The sequence below is a fragment of the Dicentrarchus labrax genome, unplaced genomic scaffold (genome assembly GCF_905237075.1).
Source record: "Dicentrarchus labrax unplaced genomic scaffold, dlabrax2021, whole genome shotgun sequence".
NCBI classification, from domain to species: domain Eukaryota; kingdom Metazoa; phylum Chordata; class Actinopteri; family Moronidae; genus Dicentrarchus; species Dicentrarchus labrax.
In genome coordinates this window covers 16503678-16531058 of record NW_026136707.1, presented here as the reverse complement: position 1 = coordinate 16531058, position 27381 = coordinate 16503678, and the positions used below count along the sequence as shown (strand labels likewise).

General features: G+C 39.5%; 1 protein-coding gene across 14 annotated transcripts in view; it reads right to left on the bottom strand.

Moving 5' to 3' along the window:
* Positions 1 to 26824, bottom strand: part of LOC127366917 (protein MTSS 1) — a 51251-nt gene extending 24427 nt beyond the window's left edge. For all 14 annotated transcript variants that reach the window (XM_051406348.1, XM_051406357.1, XM_051406354.1 and 11 more), the window contains exons 1-3: positions 26295 to 26824; positions 24341 to 24402; positions 18877 to 18950 (exon numbers count right to left, since the gene is read on the bottom strand). In XM_051406348.1, the coding sequence (XP_051262308.1) occupies positions 18877 to 18950; positions 24341 to 24402; positions 26295 to 26366 (208 nt within the window). In that variant the 5' untranslated portion in view covers positions 26367 to 26824. The remainder of the gene's footprint in view (positions 1 to 18876; positions 18951 to 24340; positions 24403 to 26294) is intronic.
* Between the last annotated feature and the right edge of the window lie 557 nt (positions 26825 to 27381).

Sequence of the window (27381 nt, the reverse complement as noted above, 5' to 3'; positions counted from 1 at the left end):
GTTAATCTTGTCAGCCTACTTTATAAGCATTAACCTGTAATTAGATTGACAGTCTTATTGTAAGGAATTACAGTCGGCACAAGTGATGGTAAATCAAATCACAATTTTATACTCTTTTAGGTGTCTGAAAACAAAACCAGAAAAAGATACAAAAAAACATTATATAATACAATTTGTTCTGTATAATTTTAAAGAAAATAAATAATTCTAAATAACCTCTTTACATTCTTAGAAAGGCTTGAATCCTGTCTTTCAAAACCTCCATCTCTCTCTCTCTCTCTCTCTCTCTCTCTCTCACTCACACTCACACTCACACACACACACACACACACACACACACACTTAGCTGAGCAGTTGGCATGCCCAGATGGAGCCACCCACATAGCACAGATAGAGGCTAGCATTTCATTCATTGATTTATATTTCTGCTCTGTCAGTCTGGTAGTCCACCGTAGGTCTAGGATTCCATTTTCCAATAAACGATAAACTGGCTAACTGTGTGGAGCGTTAATGAATCTGGGACGTGAGGGAGCTGGAAAAAAGTGAATGAATGGAGGAATGCATGTGTCAAAACAATCAATCAAATACAGTGTCTCAATAAATCTACTCTTCCATAGTAGATACTATAGTATACTATATCATACTAGGTAAAGAGGTTAAGTAAGGAGAAGTGTATGGATAGCAATCTACATGGTCTCCAAGGTCAAGGGCTTATAATAGCCTGCTCTGATAGTTGACCTGGCCTCCTTGGGAACCAAGCCCACCTCTTCATTCATCAATAGCTGCTGACAGAAAGCCAGCTTGTATGTCTTACCCTGTCTACCCACACACACACACTCACAGTCGACAGTCAGCAAGTCTAGCCTCAATGGGCACCAACACATGCAAACGTGTGGGCGAGCAAACACACATGCACCTGCTGCAGTGTGACCAGTGCTGACACACAAAACTCTGGACTGTCTGACTACAGTTCCCAACAGCTGTCACCAAAAGACAGGAGAAGGGAAAAGGAGGACATAGGGGAGAGGAGGAGAAGACGAGCAGAGAGCAAGAGTAAAAAATGTAAGTGTACAGTTAGAAAAAAAGGTTTTCTTGTTCTAGGACATACTTAAGTTGATAAGTATGTATCGTGTACTGGCAATTACCGACACTGACATACCAACAGAAATATTATTTTATATAATAATATAATAATATTATTATACTGTATATCAATTAACTTAATTCCTGTGGAAGAATAACACGTTTGGTACCTAAGGTACTTTAGGAAAACTGTACCGTCAGGTATTCATAGTCTTGGTATTGACTACTGAAGTATGGGTTCTCGTCCCTAGCTGGGAGGGTGGATTATTAGCCAGGTTTAATCCCATGATGCTGTTTGTCAAAGGTTTGCATCATAGCCAGAAATAAGGCACCAAAATAACTGCAGTCTGCTGTCTGAGTGTCTTTATGGAGATGGTGAATTACAGCTGGATTTGTGTAGCTTAGTGATAATATTCATCAACATGGGCAATGGACCAAGAATATAGTGGACTGTAATAATGACTGCAATTCAATAAAAAATATTCATAATCTTTATTCTTTAAAAGAAACAAAAGAATATCATTGTAAACCGGAGTTGTGAATGTGTGTCAGTGTGCCACTGCAGTAATATGCATCCTGAATAGTAATGCTTGAAACTCCCATTACCCTTTTTGCTTTTACATTGCTCTACTCTCATGGAGGCTACGTCTCCCCCCCCCAGTCTCTTCTCTCCACCTCGAGTGCTTCTGTTTTTACTTCCTTTTCTGTCCTGAACTTGTTTCTTCTTTTCTCTCTGCTTTCCCCTATTTGCATCGCATCCCTTCTTTTCTCTTTTCTCTTCTTCCATCTCAGATGTCCTCTTTCTCCATTTTCACTACCACTCTATTCTTTCATCTCACCGCCCTAGTGAATAGTACAACCAGTGGAAGGATTAATTTCAGGTGCAAATGAGTGATGTATACAGAGATGATTTAGAGATGTAGTGCTTTCAAAGAAACCTAAGAGTTTTGGACAGATGTACACTAAACAGAGCCGAGGCTGGTAACAGTAAGTGTATCAGTGTGCCACTGTAGAGCTACAGTCTGAATAGTAATGAACACTATACAATTTTAGCAAAAGAAAAAAGAAAAATGTGACATCAAAGTAGGAGAGGAGGACTAGAAAGAAAGAAAAATACAGGAAAGGGATATATGTACAATTTCTGTTGTTAGGGACTTGGACGCAAAGAGGTGAGGAGAGCAAAAGTTAAGGGGAGACGAGAAAGTATAAATGACAAAGAGGGGTCATTTGAAAGTGACAGTGTGTCACCTCTGTGTGGTTCTGCAGTGTGAATGCCAACAAGGTCTTGAGGCCACAGATAAACAAGAAAAGATAGCTGACAAATGCATCCATGGCTCTTTGTGTCTCTTTCCCATTTGGATGCTTACCAAACTACTGTATATCTACCTCTCTCCTTTGTTATTCGTCCCCTCTTTCACTGTTTCTGTCTCATAGCACTGTGAAATGAATGGACACTAACCCAATGGATGGGAACCAATTAAGATAACAGGAATGCAATGCAATTATCTACAAAATGCCCCATCCTTTTCCCTGTCTCCTGTTCGTTATCCTGTTACTCTGTGATGTGTGTGGTGAGTTATTTTTTTTGTTTTCTGGATTTAATTGCCTTTAATCGATAGTGACAGCTGAAGAGTGACATGAAAGGGGGGAGAGAGAGGAGATGACACGCAACAAAGGGTCGAGGTTGGGGTCAAACCCATGTCCACTGCAGCAAGGACTCATACATGTACATGGGACGCCAGCTCTACCAGGTGAGCTATAAGGATGACCCTGTGTTATTTCTAATCTTGCACACATCCAGTATTATTATTATATTATAGCTTATTTATATTTGCTGAATACGTCATCATGAAAACTATTAATATTCTGTATCTGATATATATCACTGGAACACTGACAAAGGCAATGCAATGATGGCAGAGAAGCCCCCAAAACAAGAATTAAATGAGGATGACCTCAGTATAGGCATCACCACAAAAGATGCCAGATGTCTTCAGTCAGTCATTGAATGGCACGAAGCAAGTATTCTTGTCAGATACATTAAACAGCATGACACTTTCTGCCTAAAGACAAACTGTTAAACAGAGGAGTATAGAGTGTTACTGAGATCTCTAGACCTCACATGCTGTACAGAGGAGAACAAGAAACAAGAAAAGAAAAGTATGAGGGTGGTCTCTTGACAGATACCCTAAGTTAGCAATCAGTCTCCAGGCAGACCTGATATGCTAATTTATGTTAACTGGCTTACTGTACTCTTACAGCGCTATGTCATAACTGCACATGTTGGTTTCAGCTGCAGATTGCAATGTAGGTCATGGAGGAATCTTACACCCCCCCACCACCCCTCCCCCTATTCCCTTTATTCTACTGTATTCCTTTGATTTCTTCCTTTAAGCTGTTCACTCTCTGATCTAGTTCTCTATCGTACTTCAATCTTTGTGTTCAGTTTAGTTTTCTTTCTTTCTCTCTGGTTTCTTTCCGTACTGGCTTAGTCCTCTGCTCCCACCCCTCGTCTCTGATGTCCCTCATGTCTCTGTGAATGTAGTACCATAGTGTTAACATGGTGCCTGACTTAATCCAGTCAGTAAGCAGTTGGCCAGTTCAATGGGCGGTCAGTCAAGACAAAAATAAATGCTCAAAGAGAAGTGGAGAATGTCCTATGGGAAAGTGCATGATGGAAATACAGCATTTCGGCAGGTCTTTACTGATTCGATAGCAAGCCACTTTTACAGTGTTGTCTCAACAGAAAATACTTACAACAACATTGAAGAATAGCAACATATTAAATGTCAAATGTCAAACCTCACTCATCTTGATAACAACAAGCCTAAATGCTCCCACAGTCCCTGTTATCTTAATGTTCCCCACATACAGTAGCAGGTAGTTAAGATCTTATCATCACTTGGTCGTCAGAGCTGCTTGTTTAGGAACACAGTCGGTTCTTGAATCTTGGGTGGAATGATTGTTAATGGGTATTTAGGAAAATACAAATACACAGGCTTTCAATGATAAACTTTTAGACAATATAAATCATCAAAAATAAACTCTAAAAGCGTAAACACAAAAACACCAGTTGTTGTAATAGACAGGGCAATTTGGCTCGTCATTCACTGAGAGTCAGTGCCTGCATATTGGTTCTACACAGCATGTAACAGCTCAACTGTAAGTGTGCTGCCTATAATCTAACCAATTAAAGCCACCAACCAGGGGGTTTAAGCGTGTCATAAGATGACCAGAGAGAGAGAACGAGAGACAAAGAGAAAAAGAGAAAGAGAGAGAATAGATTACCCTAGAGCCCACTCTTGCTCTTTTCCAGGCTCTGGTGCCCCACTTTTTCTCTAATCTTCCTTTCTGGTCTGACACACATTCTACAGACAGATAGACGGAGCAGATTTACTAGGACCTCTACCAGTGAACTAAATTCATTGCTTTTTTGGTTAAGTATTGCTATCCCTATTAGTGATATGCAGAACTGAGAAGAAGTGGCAATGACAACTGCAATTTCAAACAATGAAACCCAATCATTAACAAAAAAGCCGCAGCAAATGCAGCAAATTAGACACTGTTTGGTGAATAGTGCAGATCAGTGTTACCTCAGCATATGCTTCATACGTGCAAAAAGTCTGATGTCACAGTTAATCATTTACAGTGAAGATGACCAAGGTTCATATTTCCACTGCAATAACTGAAAGCAAAAACAACTAAATAAACTCAGGTGAGTCACAGGGTCTGAGTCACATTCACAGCCAATGTGTTCTGCATTACTCACATTCAGTTTCAATTGCAATTCTATACATTTTTACATTGTAATCATGGCAGAAACAGTCAAGTCAGGTATTAGATGCACTTTTCACCTACATGGTTATCAACACTACAATAATAAAATAAATATAACTTTTTTTAAAATATAGCTCATAGAAAACATTACAATATGGCTGTGTAAATCATACAAAGGAAAAAAGGTTAATTTAAGTAAGGAGGGTGGAGAGAGTATGCTTTAAACATACAGTGAATATTTGGAGATATTTTGACAGCCATGATGCAGTTTTGGTATGGGTGTGCACAATGAATGGCACTGGATTGTTCTCTTTTGTCTATCAAACCAAGAGCAACATTTGAAAGGTTTCATTGACAAATACACTTATCTAACATTTATTCAAATGTATATTATTCAATCACTACACTACACAGGTAATAATCTACATAAAATGATTTACTTATATAAATCAGCAGCTGTAATACTGTGATAGCAAACACTATGGTATCACTGCTAGGTTTTAAATGTACATCTACAGACAATGTGCATTTACATAGACAATGTGCATCTATATGTAGTGTACTAAATATACACTACATGCAAGGTCCCCTATAGTATTGCCAAAATAAAAACTACTTGATTAAAAAATATAAGAAAAAAATATATAAATATAACCCTAACCCATAATAAGATTATTTTCCTTATTTTAAGAGTAAGACCACTTAAACAACTTTTAGTGAGAGAGAATGTAGTTTTGTCCCACTGTCGTAAATTACGCTGCTGTTTAGTTTTTAAAAGTTTTAAAGAGGCATTTCACCCTAAAACATGTTTAAGAGCTATAAACTGAATTATATGACTGTACTATGATGAATCACATTAATGCTGGTGTTAAAATTGACAAAAGTGTGACAAAATGATGAAAACTTTGGTTGCAGAGGGGAAATCCACCCTGAAACACAATTTACACAGGCTGCCTTTCCTTGTTATTTATTAAGAGTAACACGTTTTTCACTAACAAAGTTAGAGACAAGACAGCAGTCTTAGTATATATAGGTATAATTAACAGACACATGAAAGCAATGAACATCAGGCTAACTTAACTTAAGCCTAACTTGACACTTACTTGAAACCATAAAGGGCATCAAGAATATCTACAATGCTTGGCTTCTCACCTTCTGCACTTGGTATGTGAATGTGCCTGTGACCTTTCCTTTCCTTGTAGGGAAAGAGGCTAAGAGGCCTCTAGTCAGGCAGATACTGGTGATAATTTAAACCAGACACACACTAGAGAGACAGAACTGTTTGTCAGTACAACACAACACTGCCTTGTTTGCAATAATGGCCACCAGATTAAATCTACCATGTGTGTGTCTGAGCCTTTGAATGCATGCATGCATAAAGTGTGTGTGTGTTCTACCAATATATATATATATATATATATCCATCCATCCATCTCACACACACACACACACACACACACACACACACACACACACACACACACACATCATTCATTCATTCAGAGTGTTTTATGAAGTGTCTATAGGACGATAGGAAACAATCCAGACTCTGAAAGCCCAATGAGTCAGAGTCTGAGTAAGTTGAAGGGACTGAACTTAGTCATCATTTATCAATCTATCAACCAATACAATGGCGGTATTATCTCAGACACTTAATGATAAACTCATACCTATCAAATCTATTCAAAGAATAGCATGCTTGTTCAGCACAGTTTAAAACGCATTCACTGAAATTATTATTTCCCAAAATTAAAAAAAAAACCTAGCTTAAATAATTACATATAGACAAATTAGATGCATATAATGCACAGTTTAATGTCACCTTGCCTTATTCTAAAAGAATAAAGTTTTTTTTACAGTGACTGCGGAGGAATGAATGAGGTAACACTTCAAGTTCACCTTCAATAGTCATGCTGCAGCAGATGGCTCACCTGCCCAGTCACACAGCAAACAAGCTGATGATGGTATCCCATTGTGCATGTGTTTCCATCTTTGAGTGTATGCAAATGTATGGCAGGTGCCATCTATTCTCAAGTATGGTATATCAAATACTGAACAATCTGAAGACACAATGCACCTATCATTTCTTTTAGTTCCCATTTCAATCCCATTCTCTTCTGTTTCTGCCCCCCTCCATCTTCCAATCTCTCTCTCTGTCCTTGAGGGGAGTTTCAACTGAGCAGCAGGGTCCAGATGAACAGAACATGCTTTGGTGATACTGCTGCTGTCACAGACCGGCTGTGTATACACCTGGCTTCGACAGCCTGGACACACACACACACACACACACACACACACACACACACACACACACACACACACACACACACACACACACACACACACACACACACACACACACACACACACACAGGAGGTAAGTGTGTAGATGCAGAGGACAGGAGAACATCGGGAAAGAGAGGAGATAAAATAAGAAGTAAAAATAAGAAGTAAATGGTGGTGAAAGAAGGACGGAGCAGAGGAAAGCAGACAGGTAGCCTTAAATGACATTGCTTCTTAAAGTAAAGTAATCATATATTTATCAAAAGGGAAATGGGAAACAAGTCAATAAACACACCTACTTGTTTTTGACTTGGCATGCGTTACAGTTATGTCTAGAGATATCGAATATTACCATTTTGCTAAATTTCTGTTTTCTGGCTGCAACTTGACACTTACTCTACACTGCAGGGACTGCCAAACACTTTGTCAAAATAAAGATCAGTGGTTTTAGAGCCAAAGTTTTCAGACTCAAATTTCTAATTTCTAATAGGCCTGATTAATCTTCCTCTGAGCCATAGAGTATTTGGGCTCTAACCAAGGGCTTGGAGGGCAGAGCTGTGAGTGTATCTCTGTTAAATCCAATGTGAGTCTATAAGTGTGTGCATGGTAGATAGAACAAAAGCATACTGTGTTGGGTCATAGCCTGGCTGCTGGGATGTGGTCTTGTGTTAATGTGTTCAATGTTAACTTTTAAAGAGAGAGAAACCTAAAATTAGCACACACACAGCCACAAGACATACACTTGTGAGCTAGACACAAAAAATACACACACAGGGCAATGCTTTAATGTAAACAAATTAGTGTACACACACACACACACTGAGCAGACAGACGCAATTACACATACACACAACTTCATGTTTGAAGGAAACTCATGTCCAGACATGGAGCAGACTAGCTTGGTTGTCCTCAGTTTTTCAGGAACACACACACACACACACACACACACACACACACACACACACACACACACACACACACACACACACACACATCATTCATTCATTCAGAGTGTTTTATGAAGTGTCTAGTGTTGAACATTTAGGAAATGTCAGCAACCTAAAAAGGTTTTCCATCAGAAAGGAGAATCAATTAGCTTGCTTCAACTTTCTTAATAAATTGTTATCAAACCACCTCAGAAAGAGATAAGTCAGAAGTTCATTTGCCAAAGAAATGTGTTTTGAATTTGGCCTTGCATGCATGTCAGATGTTCCAAAGCTCACTGGTCTAACCGGGTTTATGTTTAAACAAAAACAGAGAGCAAACAGCCCCAACACCCGCAAATACACATTGCATGCACGCATAGTGAAGTGTACAGAGAATTCCCTGCTTCCTTTTTTGGCTCAAACATACTCCAGGGTGTTTGGCCTGCTCTCCTCTGTGTCTCGAAAACATACACATTCTCTCTCTGTCCTGGGAAGACTGGCCTGCACCTTATCCTTTTTGTTCCACACATACACCGACACATTTGTGTCCCTCAGATCCATGACAAGGGCATTTTGGAGCCCAACTCTGAATTTGCAATGTCCCTGGGCAGATGTTCATATTAAAGCAGACGGCTGTCGCTAAATCTTTCTAAGACACTATGTTAATGCGTTTCATACTGCAAACTAAATGTCAAGGTAAGTGAGTCTACCATGAGACGATCTGTTGTTTGTGAGTCTCGGAGAGACAGAGATAATTTCGTGCATTTCAGTCTAAATGATTGAATCGCTACATGTGCTGCGCATGCATGTATGTGTATGTGCACATGAGGGTGTGCAAGCTTGAATTAGTCTGTGAGTCTATGCGTGAGTCTGTGTATTTGAACCATTAACTGATTTAATTGCTTGTTCCAGTGATCTGTAAGATTCCCAGGATGGGGTCAGGGTGAACAGAAGAGAACAGAGGGTGGATTGAGAGGCGCGGAGCTTGTCCAGGGAATGGGATCTAGGTCTGGGCTGGACAGCGGACAGGGAATGTATACGACCAGGCTGGTCTTGGACTGAAACTGGAAAAGGGGACAGAGCCCTTTCAGAGAGGGCATTGAGACAGTGGGTTACTTCAGGATCGAAGGCTGCTCTGTAATAAAGGCCAAGCCATGAACTGAGAGGGGCAAAGAGGAAAGGGCCACATTTTTTTCCATGGAGCTGTATGGGGGTCTTTCCATGGCAGAGCACAGTGTGCTTAGGCAGAAGTAAATTGAATTCTGTTCCACCAAAAACCTTGAGTTCGGTGCATTCCAAGTTGGGTTTAGAAAGCAAACGTGTCCATGATCATTTAAAAGAAAATGTCACTTCTGTCTTGGAGCCTGTAAAGTAAAATTACATCTGCATTCAGGTAAAATTTTCTGGATTATCTAGAGTTAATGTTATCTAGTTAAGTTAGTCGAAATGAAAAGGGCATGATAAAACCTGAGTGTCTACTTATTTTGGACTTTGCAACTTGATCCTCTTTACTTTAATCAAAATAGGCTGGATGTGTGCTAGTTCACAGTAATTCTATGGCCCAGCGTCACTCGTAAAAAAAAAGATGAGAGCAAGGGAATAAAGGTCTCACTGAGAAACAACCTGGGCATGCATATGCACACATTTCAAACACACACACACACACAAACAAATATGTATAGCATGTGCATCCCTGTATGTACCCAGAAGTTCGAACCCCTGCACATACATGACGACAAACACATTTCTCACCCTCTCTGTCTCACACACACACGCACGCAGGCACGCAGGCAGGCAGGCACGCACGCACGCACGCACGCACAGATCACTTGTGGATGCTTTGGATGACACACACCCTTGTTAACAGCGTTTTGGCCCCCAAGACTCATTCAGACTGAAGGAATACAGAGATCTACAGTATCTAGTTCATGTATACACTTATAACTGATCCTTTATCTCCTATTTAGACTTTATGGAGCTCACTGTTTCACATCCACACATAGTTGACGGCTTCATGTGCATGTTAATGTTTTTGCCATCCATGCTGCAGCTGCCACTTGCCTTTTTAACCCTTCCTAAAGCATCAACTACCAAGACTGAACTGTTAAAAGGAGTGATATGTGAATATATTATCTATGCCTGTAAAAGTTACAGGCATAGATAACAGATAACAGTTGTGACAGCTTCTGCCCCAGATTAGTAGAGGCATCAAGTGCATTACCAGTGACTGCAAATAGTGTAAGGTAATTCTTCTGGGGTTATCTGGGGTTTATAGCCCCACTTGCCCTGAACATCTGCTAAACAAAACAACACAGCATGAACAACAATGTATTACATACCATATGAACATAATCTGCTGCTTTTGTAGTTTGTCAATTGTCTTGTATCTGTTTCAGAGACATTTTATTTTAAGATGTATAAGAAATACACCACAGATAGTTGAAAAGAAAGAACATACACACTTCTGGGTTGGAAGTTATTTTGGGGTGCTGAACTCATTGTAGGCACACAAGGGCCTCAGTGGAACTAAGCTATTCCATAAGGAGGGCGGCATTGATGTTAATGGGAGAGGTTATACAATGGGTTGAAGCTAGGAAGTGTATAGAGGTCAAAAAGATGTAGCACAGCCACTTTGTCACAACTACACTGCCCGTTTAAAAAAAAAAGTTGCACACTGTAATATTTCGTTGGACCGCCTTTAGCTTTGAGTACGGCACGCATCGTTTGCTTCTACAATGTCACAAAATTTATTTCTGCCCAGAGTTGCATTCATTTTCCGCCAAGATCTTGTATTGATGATGGGAGAGTCGCACTGCTGCGCAAAGTCTTCTCCAGCACATCCCAAAGATTCTCAATGGTGCTGAGGTCTGGACTCTGTGATGGTCAATCCATGTGTGAAAAGGATGTCTCATGCTCCCTGAACCACTCATTCACAATGTGAGCCCAATGAATCCTGGCATTGTCATCTTGGAATATGCTTGTGCCATCGGGGAAGAAAAACTCCATTGATGGAAAGACCTGGTCATTCAGTATATTCAGGTAGTCAGCTGACCTCATTCTTTGGGGACATAACGTTGCTGAACCTAAACCTGACCAACTGCAGCAACCCCAGATCATAACACTGCCCCCACATGCTTGTACAGTATGTGTAGGCACTAGGCATGATGGGTGCATCACTTTATTCGCCTCTCTTCTTACTCCGATGCGTCCATCACTCTGGAACAGGGTAAATCTGGATTCATCAAACAACATGACCTGCTTCCATTGCTCCAAAGTCCAATCTTTATGCTCCCTAGCAAATTGAAGCCTTTCTTTCCAATTAGCCTCACTGATCAGTGGTTTTCTTATGGCTACACAGCTGTTTAGTCCCAATCCCTTGAGTTCCCTTCGCATTGTGCGTGTGGAAATGGTCTTACTTTCACTATTGTGAGTTCTACTGTTGATTTCTTACGATATGATTTCACCAAATGTTTAAGCAATCTCCGATCACAATCATTCAAGAGTTTTTTCCAACCAGATTTCTTCCTCGAAGAGGATGGTTCACCACTATCCTTCCAGGTTTTAATAATGCGTTGGACAGTTCTTAACCCGATTTTAGTAGTAGTTTTTTTGGACGGGAAGAAAGCAATTAGAGAACTAGGAAAGGGCATCTCAATCAGTATACCAGTATGGTAAAATTAATGCTGGGTTGTTTTGCTTTCATTAAAACACCCCTAACTACAGTGTTGACTACAGCATTCCCAGTATATTACTTTCTGTAATTCATGTACATTTAAAATCAGGTGCAGTCAGTTTAGAGGGACAGGCACAGGACTGATTAAGAAGTATGGCTGGGTAACAGCAATTACTGTACGACTACAGTCACGACTGCAATAATGACAACAATAGATGTCATTGTTCCAAACAGACAGGAAGTGTGTAAGAACTGGTTTATCATATTTATAGATGCTTAACACTACTACAGTAGACATCTACGTTAGGATAATAAGAGGTCTTATTTGTAAACCTAGGGAAATGTAAAATGTAAAAATATATTTTCAAGGAATATTCATGTTGACTTTACAGTGGGCTTTACAGACTTTACAAGCTAACTGCATATAAAGTGAAACAAATATCTGACCATTTAATTCTAGTGATGTAGGCTGTTGAATGATTAGTTGTTCTTGCTGAAAACAATCCAATAACTGGATAAGTGACTGGAGGATTCAAGTAATTATCAGCTCTAAAAACACGTTTGTACAACTTAATCATCCTTTTAGGTCCAAAAAGATCTAACAAGCTTCTACATGCCAGCTTTGTGGTAGGTGTCTATTTCATCTCTACAGAGTTGGACGTGTCCAAACAGACTCAATGTTACAGCTGCTGGCAGAGCCACTGGGATTAACATATACTCGCGCACACACACACACACACACGCACACACACACACACGCGCGCGCGCACGCACACACACGTAGACACACGCACGCACAGTGACATACTGACATACTGTATATATACACACAAAAACTCACTCTACATGCAGACAGTGTCCTGACAGCTGCCAACCAACATGTGACGCAAGCTTGGTTATTTTTATCGCTGTGAACAAACGATTATACTATGGGTGGTGTTAGAAATTCTGTGCTACGTGTGAATGTGTTAAAAAATGAGTACCAGTCCTCATAATGTTTCATATACATGAGACATATTCCAAAGGCCACTGCATGAATGAGCATAAGCTCTCACGACCCATTTCTTAGTTGGTTTTTCCTAGAAAAGTGGTTTCAAGGTCAGACTATGGGATTTAACGATGGGTCAATGAAGATTCAAACAAGTTCTACACAGGAGACCTAATTATGCCTCAAAACTGGTCTAACTTGCTATGTGTAAACCTAGTGAGACTGTTAGGATGCTAAGCAGTGTTCCTACTGGCATGCAGATATCCTTGTATGCATACTATAGTCTAGAAGCTTAAGGGTACTTCACAATGGCCATCGACTTTTTCAAAGTTACCAACCCTTGAGAAATTTCATGTAATTTGTGTGTTTTTAGTCCAACAACATGAAATTCTTGGAAACGTCAAAATTGCATTACTGTGTTGTTTTTAACATCTGCTCTCCTTGTTTGAATGACCTCATCTCTCTGTGCAGCCTGGTTGCCATCAGCTGTTTCACTGTGGCTGACTTGGAAGAAATCTCACAACTCACCCACTTCATCACTCTCACACTCACTTGATGAATGGAATACCAAAAAGAGGTAGCACTGGTATACTGTATGAACACTGACACACACACAAACAAGCTTAAAAAAAAGGACACACAGACACACAGAAACAGACACATACAAGTCCATTATATGTAGAAGGAAACTATGACGAAACTATAATTTGATACAAAACAGAGGGAAAGAGGGGATCTACATGGAAAATGAACTGGTGCTCAATGAAACAAGAGCAAGGATTATTCTTTCGCCTTCTCTGTTCTTCTGCCATGTTCTCTCTTTATCTCTCTCTGTCTCTTCATGTATTCAATAGGGCTTTGTCTCATTCTTCACCAATGACCAGAACAGTTTCAAGCTTTCAGAGGGAGGGAATATGGTTCAGATCGCCTGGTCTTGTCTCAGCCAACAGCTGAAAAAGAGCTAAGATGAAGATCATGAAATATTAAGTTGCATTTAAAAGCTATTGGTCTGTCTTTATGCAACTAATGTACAAAATATTACGTCTGTTTGTTTTGATCCTTTAGAAAGACAGTAATGCAGCATATACTTGGTCTCCTATTTATGGCTGTACCCTGTACTTGGAACCACTGGGTCCATCTTCTCCAGAGGTTTTCTAAGCCGCTTAGTAGGGTTGGACAAAATAATTGGATCCCAGATAAACAAGTCTCTCCTAAACAACTGAGCACTGATGCAAAAAATGCTTCATTGAAATCCAGAGGGCTCTCCACAGGTGGTTACTTTTTATATACTGCAGTGAAGTCACATTTTGGGGAAGGTGATAATGAAGTAAGGAGATTATAGACAGGATATGATGTATATCAATGTGAGCCATTCTGTTTGTTTAACTTGTTCAGTTTAAACAAGATTAATAACCAATTCCAACAAATGCAGTCTCCACTTACTGTTATGAATATGCTCAGATTCCGCCTATAAAATGTGAAACATCAAGGTGAATGCATAATTTAAAACTACTTTGTTTCCATTTTAGAATCGAACTGAGCCTATACAGGGTGGTCATGTGCATCTGGAGCAAAAATAGTTTTGTTTGTCAAATCATAGCACCTTCAACTGAAAGCTAATTGAATTGCGAGTTAACTAAAGATTCATTGCTCTATTGTATCACATTCTTCCCTTCAGCCAATACACCTCTTGGTAACAACTACTTTGTGAGTCTCCTAAACATTGTTCCATGTGGCCTGAAGTTTGAGTAATTCTCTCAAGTCTGACCTAAAACATGTTTAATCATTAATGTTTAATCATCAGTTTAAATCAAATAGAACCATTAGAGCAAACACTGTCACACTGCTTCAAGGCAGAAGTGACTCTCCGGCCGCGTGATGTGTAAGCCCTAGTGTGTGTTTGTGCCAAGAGTACAAGGATACAGGCAAATGTCTGTTGAATGTTATGTTTTCGCCCCTTTGCAGGCAGGTTTAATGTTCACTGATAGAAAAGACGTGAGAGCAAACTAGATGGGGACAGAGAGTAAATAAGGTAAAAGAAAAGGCAATACATAGAAAGAGAGGACGGTGTGCACAAAGTGGCAATATCTGAAGACAAACAAACATAATTTAAACACACTTGAGAATGTGGACTAAATGTCTGTCACCAGAATTGCTACAGGAAAGACAACTTTGAACTCATTATTAAGTCTAAAAATTCAACAAATGTCCTTTATAATTAAACATAATTAAAAAAAAGTAATTTAAACAATTTGGAAACTCTTTGTTCTTGATATGACACAGTGATTTGCAACACTAAGCATAATGAATAAAAAGGCTTGCTCATTCTAATAAGATATTTTTTCCTTTTCCTTTTCAGTCTCCCATGTTTTACAGTAAGTTTTAAAGTTATATTTGGGTTCACAATAATTTCTCAGGCATCATATGAAGAATATAAACTACAAACATGCAAACTGCAGCTGGAAAACAACTAAAAATGAGAACCAAAGGGGAGATGCCAAAACACAATTCAATGTAGTTTTTCAGACCGAGACAACAAAGCAAAGTGAGCCTTTTGTGCGTGGAGAAAGTCCAAATCCGAACCGAACACAGCAGAGCACAGCGAAACAGGTGGTTTCAGCTAATCGTCTGCCTGTGTGTGTGGCTGTGAATGTGCAAGTTTTTGAATGAACACGTGTGTGTGTGTGTGTGTTCTATCAAAGCAAGCAGATCCAGTATATCTGTGTCTGTGACCAATGTCAGCTCTAATAGACTCTGCTTAATACAGTTCAACAGAGGGAAAAGGCTTTGTCTGGAGACTTAAGTCGGTCTTTCTTTCTTTTATTTAAACTTTCTCCACTTGGCATTCCAGTTATTTTATTTCACTCAAGTGTAAACTGGTAAGCTGGACTTAACCTTTACTATTCTTGAGAGTAAAAAAAAAATTAGCCTGTCTCTCATTGTGAGTTTATTTTGGTAATGTCATTTTTTTCTAAGCCTAACTATGGTCTAACTGGGTGTCTTCAACCTGGTCCATGTGCAGTAATCCAAAAACTGGTTCAGTGTCCCAAGTTTGCAAGAGTTTTCTCCCTGTTTCTTTATGAATACATCTGGTTCTCATAAATCAGTTTAAATACATCTCTTAAACAGATGCAGAAACACAAACAGCATGCAACAGCTGATAATTATTTGAAGCTACAGTCTTTCACTGGATCACTTCCAAAACTGAGATGAAGATTTTACAACACCACAGTGATTAGCTCATGCAATGAGCATTTACTGATGTTTCAACTGAAATATTGTTTCACTACCCCAATGTGTTTTGCATGAAACAACTGTAGCTTTATTTCTGACACAGGTTTCCCAACATAAATATTTTAATCAAAAACCACTTGCATTAATGTTAAAATTATAATGATTGTGTTTGGATTAATATCTATTACACATGAGGCAGATATTATAGAATTTTGCACAAAAGATCAACATTTTAATGTCTCTTAATAGCCTGAACTTAATGAAATCATTAATATATTTCAGAAAGCGGATTTTGTTTGAAGAGCTTGAACCCACCTTTCTCATATTTAACCTATGACAATAGTTTTACTACTACAGTGGTGAGGTAAACAGATCACTGCTGGTGTACTGACAAACTGGGAAGATGAAATTCATTTGGGGAGTTTTCGAACCAGTGAGAAAAATAGCCTTCTTTGTTAGACTTTGTTCTTGAACAAAAGCCTGAATATTCTGATACTGTAACTAACAGTGTGAATTTCAAATGCCAAAAAATGGAATCCTTTTTTTAGTTGGTCTTCAGGAATTGAGTGAAAACATCATCTGTTGATAAAAAGACAAATGAATATCTTGCTTAAGTCATAATTGCAAAATAATGCTAAATCATTAGTTAAATAAGAGTTTTATTTAAAAAAAACCTTATAAATGTTTGGCATGAACATTTCACGTGTAAATATTTTGACAAAAGATGCATATGTGAACATAAAATGTCCATGGTTCAAGCTTTTAAAAGACTCTTTTCTGTTAATATGTCTTTCAATCTTTTGATCACACTGTTTCAGTGATAACACTACTTTCATCACCTATAAACATAACTGTCATATGCTAAAGTCTACTGATCAACCCGTGACGTTTTATGAGCTATCGTCACTGCTAATGTGCAAGTGCAAGGCTTTACAACAGTACAGCCATTTACAAAGGCAGCCAAACGCCTTCTCCTGTTTAAGAGACTTAATGACCTTCAATTAGTGCACTGTCTGATTTCTGGTCACTTTTATGTTTGTTATTATGTCTTACTGTTATTGTTATTATAACATTTGCTGTCTCTATGGCGTTGTGGTAGGGAGAAGAAGGCTTGTTTCCTTTTACACACACACCTGATTTCCATGCCGTTACCATGGGATGGCTATAGGAAGCAACTTAGGACTTAAGACTCACATGAGGACAAAAGGATGGAGTGAGATAGAAAGAAGAGGAAAGAAGGCATCATCTATGTATTATGTGGTGTCAGCAGCCTTTGGCTTAATATAATAAGCAAACAGAAAATGGTGTTTCTGTCAGTCTGTACTTCATCAGTTTAAAAAGATTTTTCTTTCCCAAACAGAAATTATGGGCTGTTGTGGGGGCTGACTAAAGATTTATCCAATTCTTCATTCCTCTGAGCAACCAGAAACCATGGCAAACCACAAAAGCTATACTGCTAGTATCTTTAAAATAAGTTAAGATCAGAGGTAATGAGAAAAACTTCCTTTCAGACTCACTCTCCTGCCTCCTAGCAACTGTTTAATTTGCTCTGCAGCGGGTTCAGAGGCTTCTGAATTATCTCAATACATTAAAACTTTTTTAAAAAGCAAGCAACTAAATCAAAAACCATGACACCTTTACTTAACACTATTTTTTCTCTCTCTCTCTCTCTCTCTCTCTGTTGGTCATTACAGCAAGTTATAGAGTAAGTTTCCATTAAAAAAGCAGCTCAAATTGGTATTTTATTTCCAGATATCTGAGATACTGCAAAAGAACAAATCAAGCTGAAGGGAGCACCAAACTGGTCTAAAGTGCATTTTAAATGTCATTGTTTAAAGATAAAGAATGCTACAGATAACCAATCTGAGGTATAGTGTTTAATATAACCCTTTTAGGAATGTGTAAACATATACAACTGCACCCTTAATGGAAAATATGGTCTGTAATCGTGGCAATCAAGACTCATTATAAGACTATGGTACAATTATCATGTGGACAGGTTATTTACCTGTGATACAGATAACAACGGTGCACTATAACTCATTATCCTTGCTTGGTTCTGTGCTGAAGGGCTCAGGTGCGCAGTGAAGTTGGAGCAACAGAGCACAAAAATGATAAGGGTGTTATATGATACTGCTAACCTAAGACACAATATGTAGAGCCAATGGGGAGAAAAAGTGATGAAAGAGCAGATGAAAGATGACGCAACGCTCTTCAGCTGACTCTGAATCTAACTCCTTCACTGCAAACATTTATACTATGTGTGTTAGACAAAGAATGAGGGAGTGTATGGTGACTCCCTGTACTCCTGCATCTCTCTCTCTCTAGCTCTATTTCCCCCCTCTGTCTTTCTCTCTGCAGTGACTGAGGTGATGAATGTGTGTGTCTGTCTCAGTTCCTATTAATAGTATGGAGCAGGGCTGGAGGTGTCAAAGCTAAGGAGGGATGAGATCTCTCACTCTCTCTCTTCCCTCTCAAACACATACAGAGTTTGAAGCAGACTTTAGAGAGTCCAGATGTAGCAGAGGTGGAGTATAGGTGGGGGTGGGGGCAGGAAGCAGGGGAAAGAGGGTAGAGGTCGAAGACAAAGCCAGCAGCAGAGCTTCAAACAGCGTACTGACGGATTTACTACCTATACGATAAAGCAAACAACCCACAGAACTTCTCAGCACAGTGGGGTGAAAAACTGGACTTGCACAGTAGGTCTACACAGACAAACTCACTGACACGTAAGTGTCCAGACACACATACTGTTTAACAGTGAGTTAACTGATTTAACCCTGTCACCATTGTGCTACAACAGGTGTCCATTCCAGACTAAAACTGGCATGGATTCATTTAAGAAAGGAGGAATAGGTTTACAGTGGAAGACCAATGTTCATACACAAGCTTTCTACAGTGCATATTCCTACCTCGTGAGTTGGTAGCCAGGTCGGCCACCTTCTGAAAGGCATCCAGGAAAGCAGCCACAGCAACTACAGTCGCCCTAGGAGAAAAAACAGAGGTTTAGTTAAAAAAAAAAAAAAAAAATATATATATATATATATCTCTACATCACACTTATATATAACAATATGAAATACCATGTATTACAAAAATAAAGATGGTAGAAGCATTACAGCATGCCACAGAGGTTAAATAAACACAAGTGGCTGATCAACTGCAATAAATACACACAATACTTAAGTGTTGGCAGGAAAACACATAAACTGATCTGAAAGAAACAAAATATTGTTTGCATATATGTATGCATGAGCGCTACATTTTACTTTCACTAAGTATGTGTGTAAGTAAAACCTTAAACATGCCCTGCTGTGTGAGGAATGTCTATGTGATTACTTAGAAAGCTGGAAGCTGTCCGGCTCAACAGAGCAGTTCTTGAGCGGAGTTTGCCACACTTATAGGTCAATGAAAGGATCAATGAGGGATCTACCCTGTTCCACTCTAAAACAGAAAAGGGGCTTGTTCACAACTCCTACCTGCTCCTCTGTCATCGTGTATGGTTTACCAAGTATTTACAAATTCCAGTATAAAATACTGCTTATACATAACAGACTGAAGAAAGGGCAAAAACCAATCAGTCATAAAAAAGTAGTGACAGCTTGGTGTAAGATTACTGTCTGTTTTACTCATTACAGACATCATTTCACTGGTATCTCGATTTATTGCCTGTCTGGCTGACTGACTGACCAGTCACTTTGCTTGCTGGCAAAAGGCTGCCAGTTGACTGGCGAACTGACAAATACTGACTCACCTACTTCATAAACAACAAACCTCTCATGATTAAGATCACAGGTATGTAGATGAAAGGCTCTTGGTGCATGTGCATGTATGTCATATCTGAGCTCCTCAACAGAGAAAACAATGCATGCTAAAATAACAGACACAGAATTGTCTGAAAATTTTCCAACACATGCTGGGCCACAAAAGCATGTTTGTTCAAACACTGAGTACCTTAATTTGTAAACACTGTCAATGTCCATTGGCAAACAGAAAACCACCATAACACAACTTGGGAATTTCCATAAACAGTCTAGACAGGTAGATTTCACAACTGGAGAAAACAATAGTTTGTTGTTTTTAATCTTTAATTTTCCAACATAAACGTGACAAAATCTATATTTACGCATGATTTTACTCAGTGTATCCAAAGACACTGTAAGGCAATGGCAGGAGTAGTTGATTGCTGGGTAGGAGGACACTGGAGCACCCTGGAGTTCTGACCCAGGACCAGTGCTAACCACAGAGCTGATGTGTCTTGACTGATGATTTATTGTAGTACTATGTAATTAGTTGTTCAATCGAGTAACAGTTAAGATCTCAGAGGGGCCTCCTACAAGCTTGCGAGAAAGGGAAAACAGAACACAACTGATCAACTGATAAACAACCTTGGTCCAAAAATATGTTACAGGCCTAAACAGTCTTCAACATTTGAGTGACAGCCAAGTCTCAACATTTGGCCAATGATGGAACACTTATTTCCTTTATCACTCAAAAACCTGGCTAATAAGTGCTGTGTTGTTGCAGATCTGACCAGAAGATCTAAGGGTGTGTCCTGCAAATGGAAAAAGAAACATACGAAGAGGCACACACAGATTCCTTTCTATTTAAAGACAAGTGTGGGCACCAGAGCAACCTCCAACTGATATCTGCCTCCAGTAATTTATACTATGCATGTATACATTGGTCTATAGATCATATTTTACAAGTAATTGCAGCAAAGTCTTGTTCAGTCAAGTTTCACATGTTAATACAAAACAGGTTTGTGTGGGAAGTGGTTTTAACTGAAGGCAGCTTTTAGTATCAGTGGCTCCAGTCCATTGACATACAGTAGTTTACTTTTACTAGCCATGATCATCTGCTATAATCTGTTCCACGCCTAACTAAGGAACTGGTTTTTCCATTCACTAGACTTTCAACAATCAGTCTGACTCTTAAACAGTCAACATTAGTGGGAAAAAGCAAAGCTTTACACTTCACAGAGAATGATTAAATGAGCGGCATTGAACAAATGTAACATCTGAAATCTTTCCAAAATTTCTGGCTCAGTCGACAGTGAAATTAGGTAACTTTTCAACAAATATATGCATACTAAAGTTATAATGGCAGAATAGTAATATGATAGTAATAAATAAAAGTAAGAACAGTTTTAATTTCTGTTTTGACAGCCAAAAAGCCTCAAGACTTCTGTGGCAGTAAGTGTATAAAACATTACTACCTTCAGATCTGCACAGTACTCTAATGACTTGACTGCTACCAATAGCCTTAAAATCTGCAAACGCCCCAGTCTTGGAGTCAAGACAAACGACTTTAACATATCTATTCTGCAAGGCCATGGCCAAGTCAATCTAAATTCCCCATGGACCCTGGCGTAGTACAGCGGAGGGTTCTTTCTGACAATGATACATTCAGCACTGCTGCCCCCGTCTATTCTTAGTTCAACTGAAACTGGAATCATTGAAAGAGGCTGTGTTCAACTCCACTTGTTTCAGACAAAACATACCAAGAATTGTGACCGAGATAGTACTTTGAGCTTGCTTTGAGATATTTCTTGTATGTGTGTGTTGTAATGTATGTATTTGTCTGTTGATCTACACATCCATCTATTGTATAAACATTTAGGGCTGCTCCTTGTGCCCAAATAAAGTTTTATAACCATACCAGTTCAACAGTTGAAGTTTTGAGGTGGTCTGTTTTCTCAGAAAATGAACTTTAGACAAGAGAGAAGGAGGCCTGTGTGTAAGCCTAGTTCTGACACAGCTGCCTTAACCATGACCCACCAAAAGGACACTGACAAGTTAAAAGGGGACTGTGATTAGAAATCAGCTAGCCTTTATTCCACCCTGCCCTCTTTCTTCAAAGCACTGTTCTGTGAGCATGCATATGTGTGGATATATATATATATATATATATATGTGTGTGTGTGTGTGTGTGTGTGTTGTGTTTGTGTGTGTGTGGGGCAAAAAAAAAAAACCCCAACATATTTGGACGAAAAAAATGACAGAACAGCCCCAACACTGTAATTGGTTGATTTCCTAGTTGCTTTGTGAGAGGGGCGCAGAGGGTCTAAATTACAGAGCAGTCTGCCTCAGGACGTCATTACACACACAGACATATGCCACTACCACTGCTGGCTACTCACTTATCCAAGCCAAGAAGGGAAGGTGGGTGTGCTTGTGTTTTACTGTGTGTGTGTGTGTGTGTGTGTGTGTGTGTGTGTGTGTTTGTGTGTGTGTGTGTGTGTGTGTGTGTGTGTGTGTGTGTGTGTGCGCGCGCCTGTGTACGTAGCCCAGTCCCAAACAGATTACAGAGGTCCTTGGGTGGGGGGTTATGCTGTAGTCGAAAGGGCTAGTTTGGCCAAATTTGTAGTGGCTTTAAAGCAGACAGAAAAAGGCTCATTTGTAGGTCACCACGAGCAAACCAAGATAGCACACTCTTATTAGCGCTCCAGGAACAAGGGCATCGTTAGAAGCAGCCATATGCCACAACCACTGCAGCCTGGAGAAGGGCGTAGGCTGAGCTTAATCGGGCAATATATAGTCTAAAATACTGAAAGATGGTCGTCTTTCTATGAATGTCAACTCAAGTCATCCTGTAAAGGGGGAATTGATCTTTTTCCCGGAGCATCAACTGACTAATCCTGATAACAGGAAAGTGGTCTAGGAAATGCTTTAAAACAACTAAGTCAAATAATGAGACAATGATAATGAATTGTAACGCATTATTAGACAGAAGGCAAACTTTTCAAAAGTATCTCCATCATCAAGCTGCAAATTACCTACCGTGACTGGATAAAAAGATCTCACTGACATACTCAATTCACCTTTCATCAGAACAATAACTAGTAGATTTGTTCTTTTATCATTGCTCCGGTGTCCACACACACAGACATCCTACTATTAAACAACAGTCATTAGCAAACAAGGCCACAAATACTCCCCTGAGTTTTAGCATGGCAGGGTCACATATTTAACCCCTCAATGATGGAGACATTTGAAAAACATATCACCATTAATCAGCCTTAATACTGAGAAAAGGTAAGAATGGGACAGTGGGTGGCCCCTGGAAAACATTATTTAGTCCCTGAGCCTTTATACAACTGTCAGTATTCATCCGTCTCAGGACACGTGGATACTTATATGGCTAGGGAACTGCCATGCATTGTTAATCAAAAAATTATTTAGACCACAGGACATCCATATTTACAGAACTTGCTGGACAATGAGCTTTTATTTCAGCTGTCATAAGTTGTTTGTCCCCTGACACGTGGCCACTTAAAACCAACTAGGAGAGGTGGCTGGGATTGGCATCCATTGTTAGCAGAAGACTTGGAATAATTTTGGCAAGAGGTGTGTAAAATTACAGCATTAGAAAAAAAAATTAAATCAGGCTTAAAGACGACTAAATGGGAAGGAAAGGACACATAATGACCCCTGGACAGTATTGTTAAGAGATTAGTCTTTTATGTAAACTGTCATTGCTTGTTAGTCTTAGGACACGTGGCCACTTAAAACTTCTTTGGAAGGGAATTGACACTGACATTCAATAAAAAAGCCCAGATAAAGGACAAAATCAGGTGATGGAAAGAGATTTTTGGGGGGATCAGAGATGTTATGCAACAATCAAGGTGGTGCTTCCCTTGCTTAAATTGTAGTTAATACTCTAATGTGCACGTTTAACAATACAATTTGTGTGTATCTATAGTGAAGTTAAGAAAGCGTGATAAAATGACATATTTAAAAACCTCAAACGAACTAAAACAATGTGAAAAACTTGATAGATGTTTGTTTCATGTAATTTGAGGAAGGTTACAGTCTCCTTATCTTACCACACATATCTGATGCTTTCGTCTGCTGCAATTTTGTGTCTCTCTAGTACAGTGAAAGTTTCAGTCACATGCTTCATGTACGTCATGGTTTATTCACTAAGCCTGTTTCTATTGCACTCTGTCACATTTTGCTTTTGCCAACATTTTCATCTTAGCCAAGCACAAAACTTTATTGCAAAATTGTGACCTTTTTTCACATTTCCAGCATTTCCACTGGATGGTAAATGGACTGTACTTATATAAAGCGCCTTTCTTGCTGCGGGAGGAGCCGGGGATCGAACCGCAAACCTTCTGATTAGTGGGCGACCCGCTCTTACCTCCTCCTCTGCCACAGCCGCCCCCTGTCAGTTTAAAGTTTACTCACTTAACTGAAATCACAATACCAAGAGCTAGTCTATTATTACTGGAGAAACTAAATGACTAACTATGTGAAAATGTTAATTTCCCCTGTTTTTAGTTTTCTTATTGTAATAGTTTCTGTTTCCTTTATCAATAAAACACACATAAACATACAAATGTGATGTATGTGCACACAAACACGTTCTCACCTGAGCTGCGACTGCAGTTTGCCGGCCTTGGTGATAAAGTCTTCCCAAATAGGGTAGCTGCTCTGTGGGAAAAAAACACACACAAACATAAATTACACAATAATCAGAACTCAGATTTCACTGTTCCCACAGTTATGCAACAGTTCAACCAACATGAGGCCATACTGATGCCTCACCTCACCTGCAGGGCTAAACTGAACTAACTAAGGCTTTCCTATAGGTGTAGCGCAGTTATGTCACAGCTAAATATATGGTTTCCCATCTTTTTCCTGTAGGCCTGAGGAGTTTAAGCAATAGGCTAAACATTTGTTGAAGAGGGTTGTTTCAGTATGAAAAGCATGAGTTTGGGTTAGGTTTGATCTGAACACAGAATAAGTTGTAACAACATATTACTTCAAAACAAACAGCTGGCTTTCATTTTGCTTCTATTTTGTTAAACATTGTTTTATTCTATGTTATATACTGTCATGTCCTGCATGTGTTAGGTTGTAAAATGGGTCACATTTGGAAAGCTCCCCGCACAAAAAGAGCACTAATACTATGGTATAATGAGCGCGGTTCCCGGCGGAACTCTAAATTTACCTAATTCAGGGCCTGGGCTGAAAATAGTTGAAGAGCCTTTTATTGAAACTATCACGGAGAACAAGTGGCCTAATGCATCGAAAAGAGGAGGCTAACATAAGGCAGCACAAGTGATGAATGTAGCATGAGCACATGTTTGCCACTGATGTGCTACTACTGTCAGGGGCCTGAGGAATGTCATGTTATGCTGTCAAACATTACACCCAACAACCAACTCAAACCTAGAGGTAGAGACCTACAGTACCTCTTTTCTTTCTCTCTCCCCAGTCTCCCTTACACCCTTGCATCACTTTTGTTCCAATAAATCTCTGCAGTCTCTGAAGAGGCCACCGCCATCAGCTCTGCCTGCTTTAGAACAGATATCAAACACTCCAGCACCGTGGCAAATGTGCTTTCTCTGCATTTGTCATTATCATTCCCTGTTCCTCTTGTTGACAGCTTCGGCTGGAAATCAAAGTGAGCAGTCCCCCTTTATTTTATGGGTTCACAACCCCATCTGTAGCACTAAAGCATCACAGACAAAACAAATGCACTGAAGCATTTGCATCACTGGTGTTGTCTGGCTGCATAGGTACCTGGCAGTTAAAAGACAGGGGGACCATAACCTACCCAGTCAAGTGAGACATGGGACAACTGAGAAGTGCTGAAGGTCTGAGCAGTATTCATAACAAACTTTCTGACTCCAGATGACCCCCATGGCTGGCCATTTGACCCACACATGTCAAAGCCTTCAGAAGCTAAGGGTAATTTTCTACCCTGACAGCTACATTCCCGGCATTCCTTCAGGCAACTACAACAGCTGGGAAATCTGCTAATTGTCTCATCGGATAAGCTGTAAAACATATCATCAAAATAAGATGCCCTAGTTTGGAGGCTGATGACTGCCCTATTTATTGGCTGCTGCTCCACTTCAAACTGGAACAAACTAAGGTGAAGAAAAATGTTTTTCCAATGGCACAGGAGCTGAGTGGAGTCAGATATAGGACTTTATGGACAATAGCTACCACAAAACCAAATCTGACGTTAGGTTAATAATACCATAAATACTATACTAACGTTAGTTATCATAAGCATCAGTTGTTAATAATATCTATAATAAATGTACTCACTAACGTTACTTCATTCTGTTTATCGACCTCTAGCGTTAAATACACAATAAAAATGTTGGTGTGGGTTTCAGTTGAGTTCAGTTAGTTAACGTCAACGTACCGTTGGTTAACCTAAATTGTTTAACGTTTTCTATTAAAAGGAAACCAACATTTTAACGTTAAAGCTAGCCATATATACTGGTGTTTACGTAAGTTAACTGGTGAGTTGCTGTGCCTCGCTGAACGGCTCATATAATTTGTGTTGCAAAGTAAATTTGGCTTACCTTCATGTCTCCGATAACAGTTTGGAAGAGTCCTCCAAGCGCGCTGCATTCCTTCTCGATAACAGCCTCCATTTTCAGGACCAACTCCAGTGGTCAGTCCCGACTCCGTGAGCCGCTTTCAGTTCGCCACCTCGGCTCTCCAGGAAAACAACACAAAAAAAACTCCCCCAAGAAAAAAAAATATGAACAAAAACGAACAAAACCCCGTGTGTAACAATTTCAGTATTCTGAAATCGACGAGCTACAACTTTTATCTCGCAAAACGTGAAGACTCACAGCTGGGTCCTGCTCTGGTGCACCATTTACTACAAATCAAAAGAAGCTGTTGGGACGAAAGAGAAATTTAAATCCCCCTCTCCCCTCCACGCCGCCCCGCTCATACCCATGGCTGGACCGCGAAAATAATTGTTTGCAGTTTGCTGGTCGAGTGAATGCCCGATGTTCGTCTGGTAACGTTAGTCCGTATCTTGACAGGTAAATGCCGACACTCTACGTGCGTCCTTACTGCCGTCTCCACAGACAGAGTGAGAAAAAAACGAGACTAGAAACAAAGGTCAAGTCCACACGTACAAAGAAAAAACACACTTCCGGTTGATTATTTACCACCAAAATAAAATATATGATTAATGACGGCAATAAAGTCGTACTCGAGAGATCGGTCCCTGTAATTGAACGTCAAGTACATATTTGTTATATGAATTAGCTGTTAATAAAACAAGCGTTTTAATGACATAGCATACCATTTCGTTAAAACCTAAAATTTTGCCATAGAACGTCTTATTTTATTGTGAAGCAAAACTCGAGATACTTCCGGTATTACTCCATGTGCTTGACTGGATGATGCAGAGGTGAGCAGTGGAGCGTAGGGGATGTGTAGTTGTTTGATGTTTCCCATTTGCAGCATTTTACCATACAGAAACATCGTTTAAACAACGGCTGGATATACGGACTAGTCTAAATAAGCAGAAATCAGTTTTTTAAGTATATAAGAAAACGTATATAAGTTTATTTTCTTATTTTTGCTGACATCATAAGTGTTGAGGGTGAATGATAAAAACATAATCTTGTGCCAACAGTATTTTTTTTG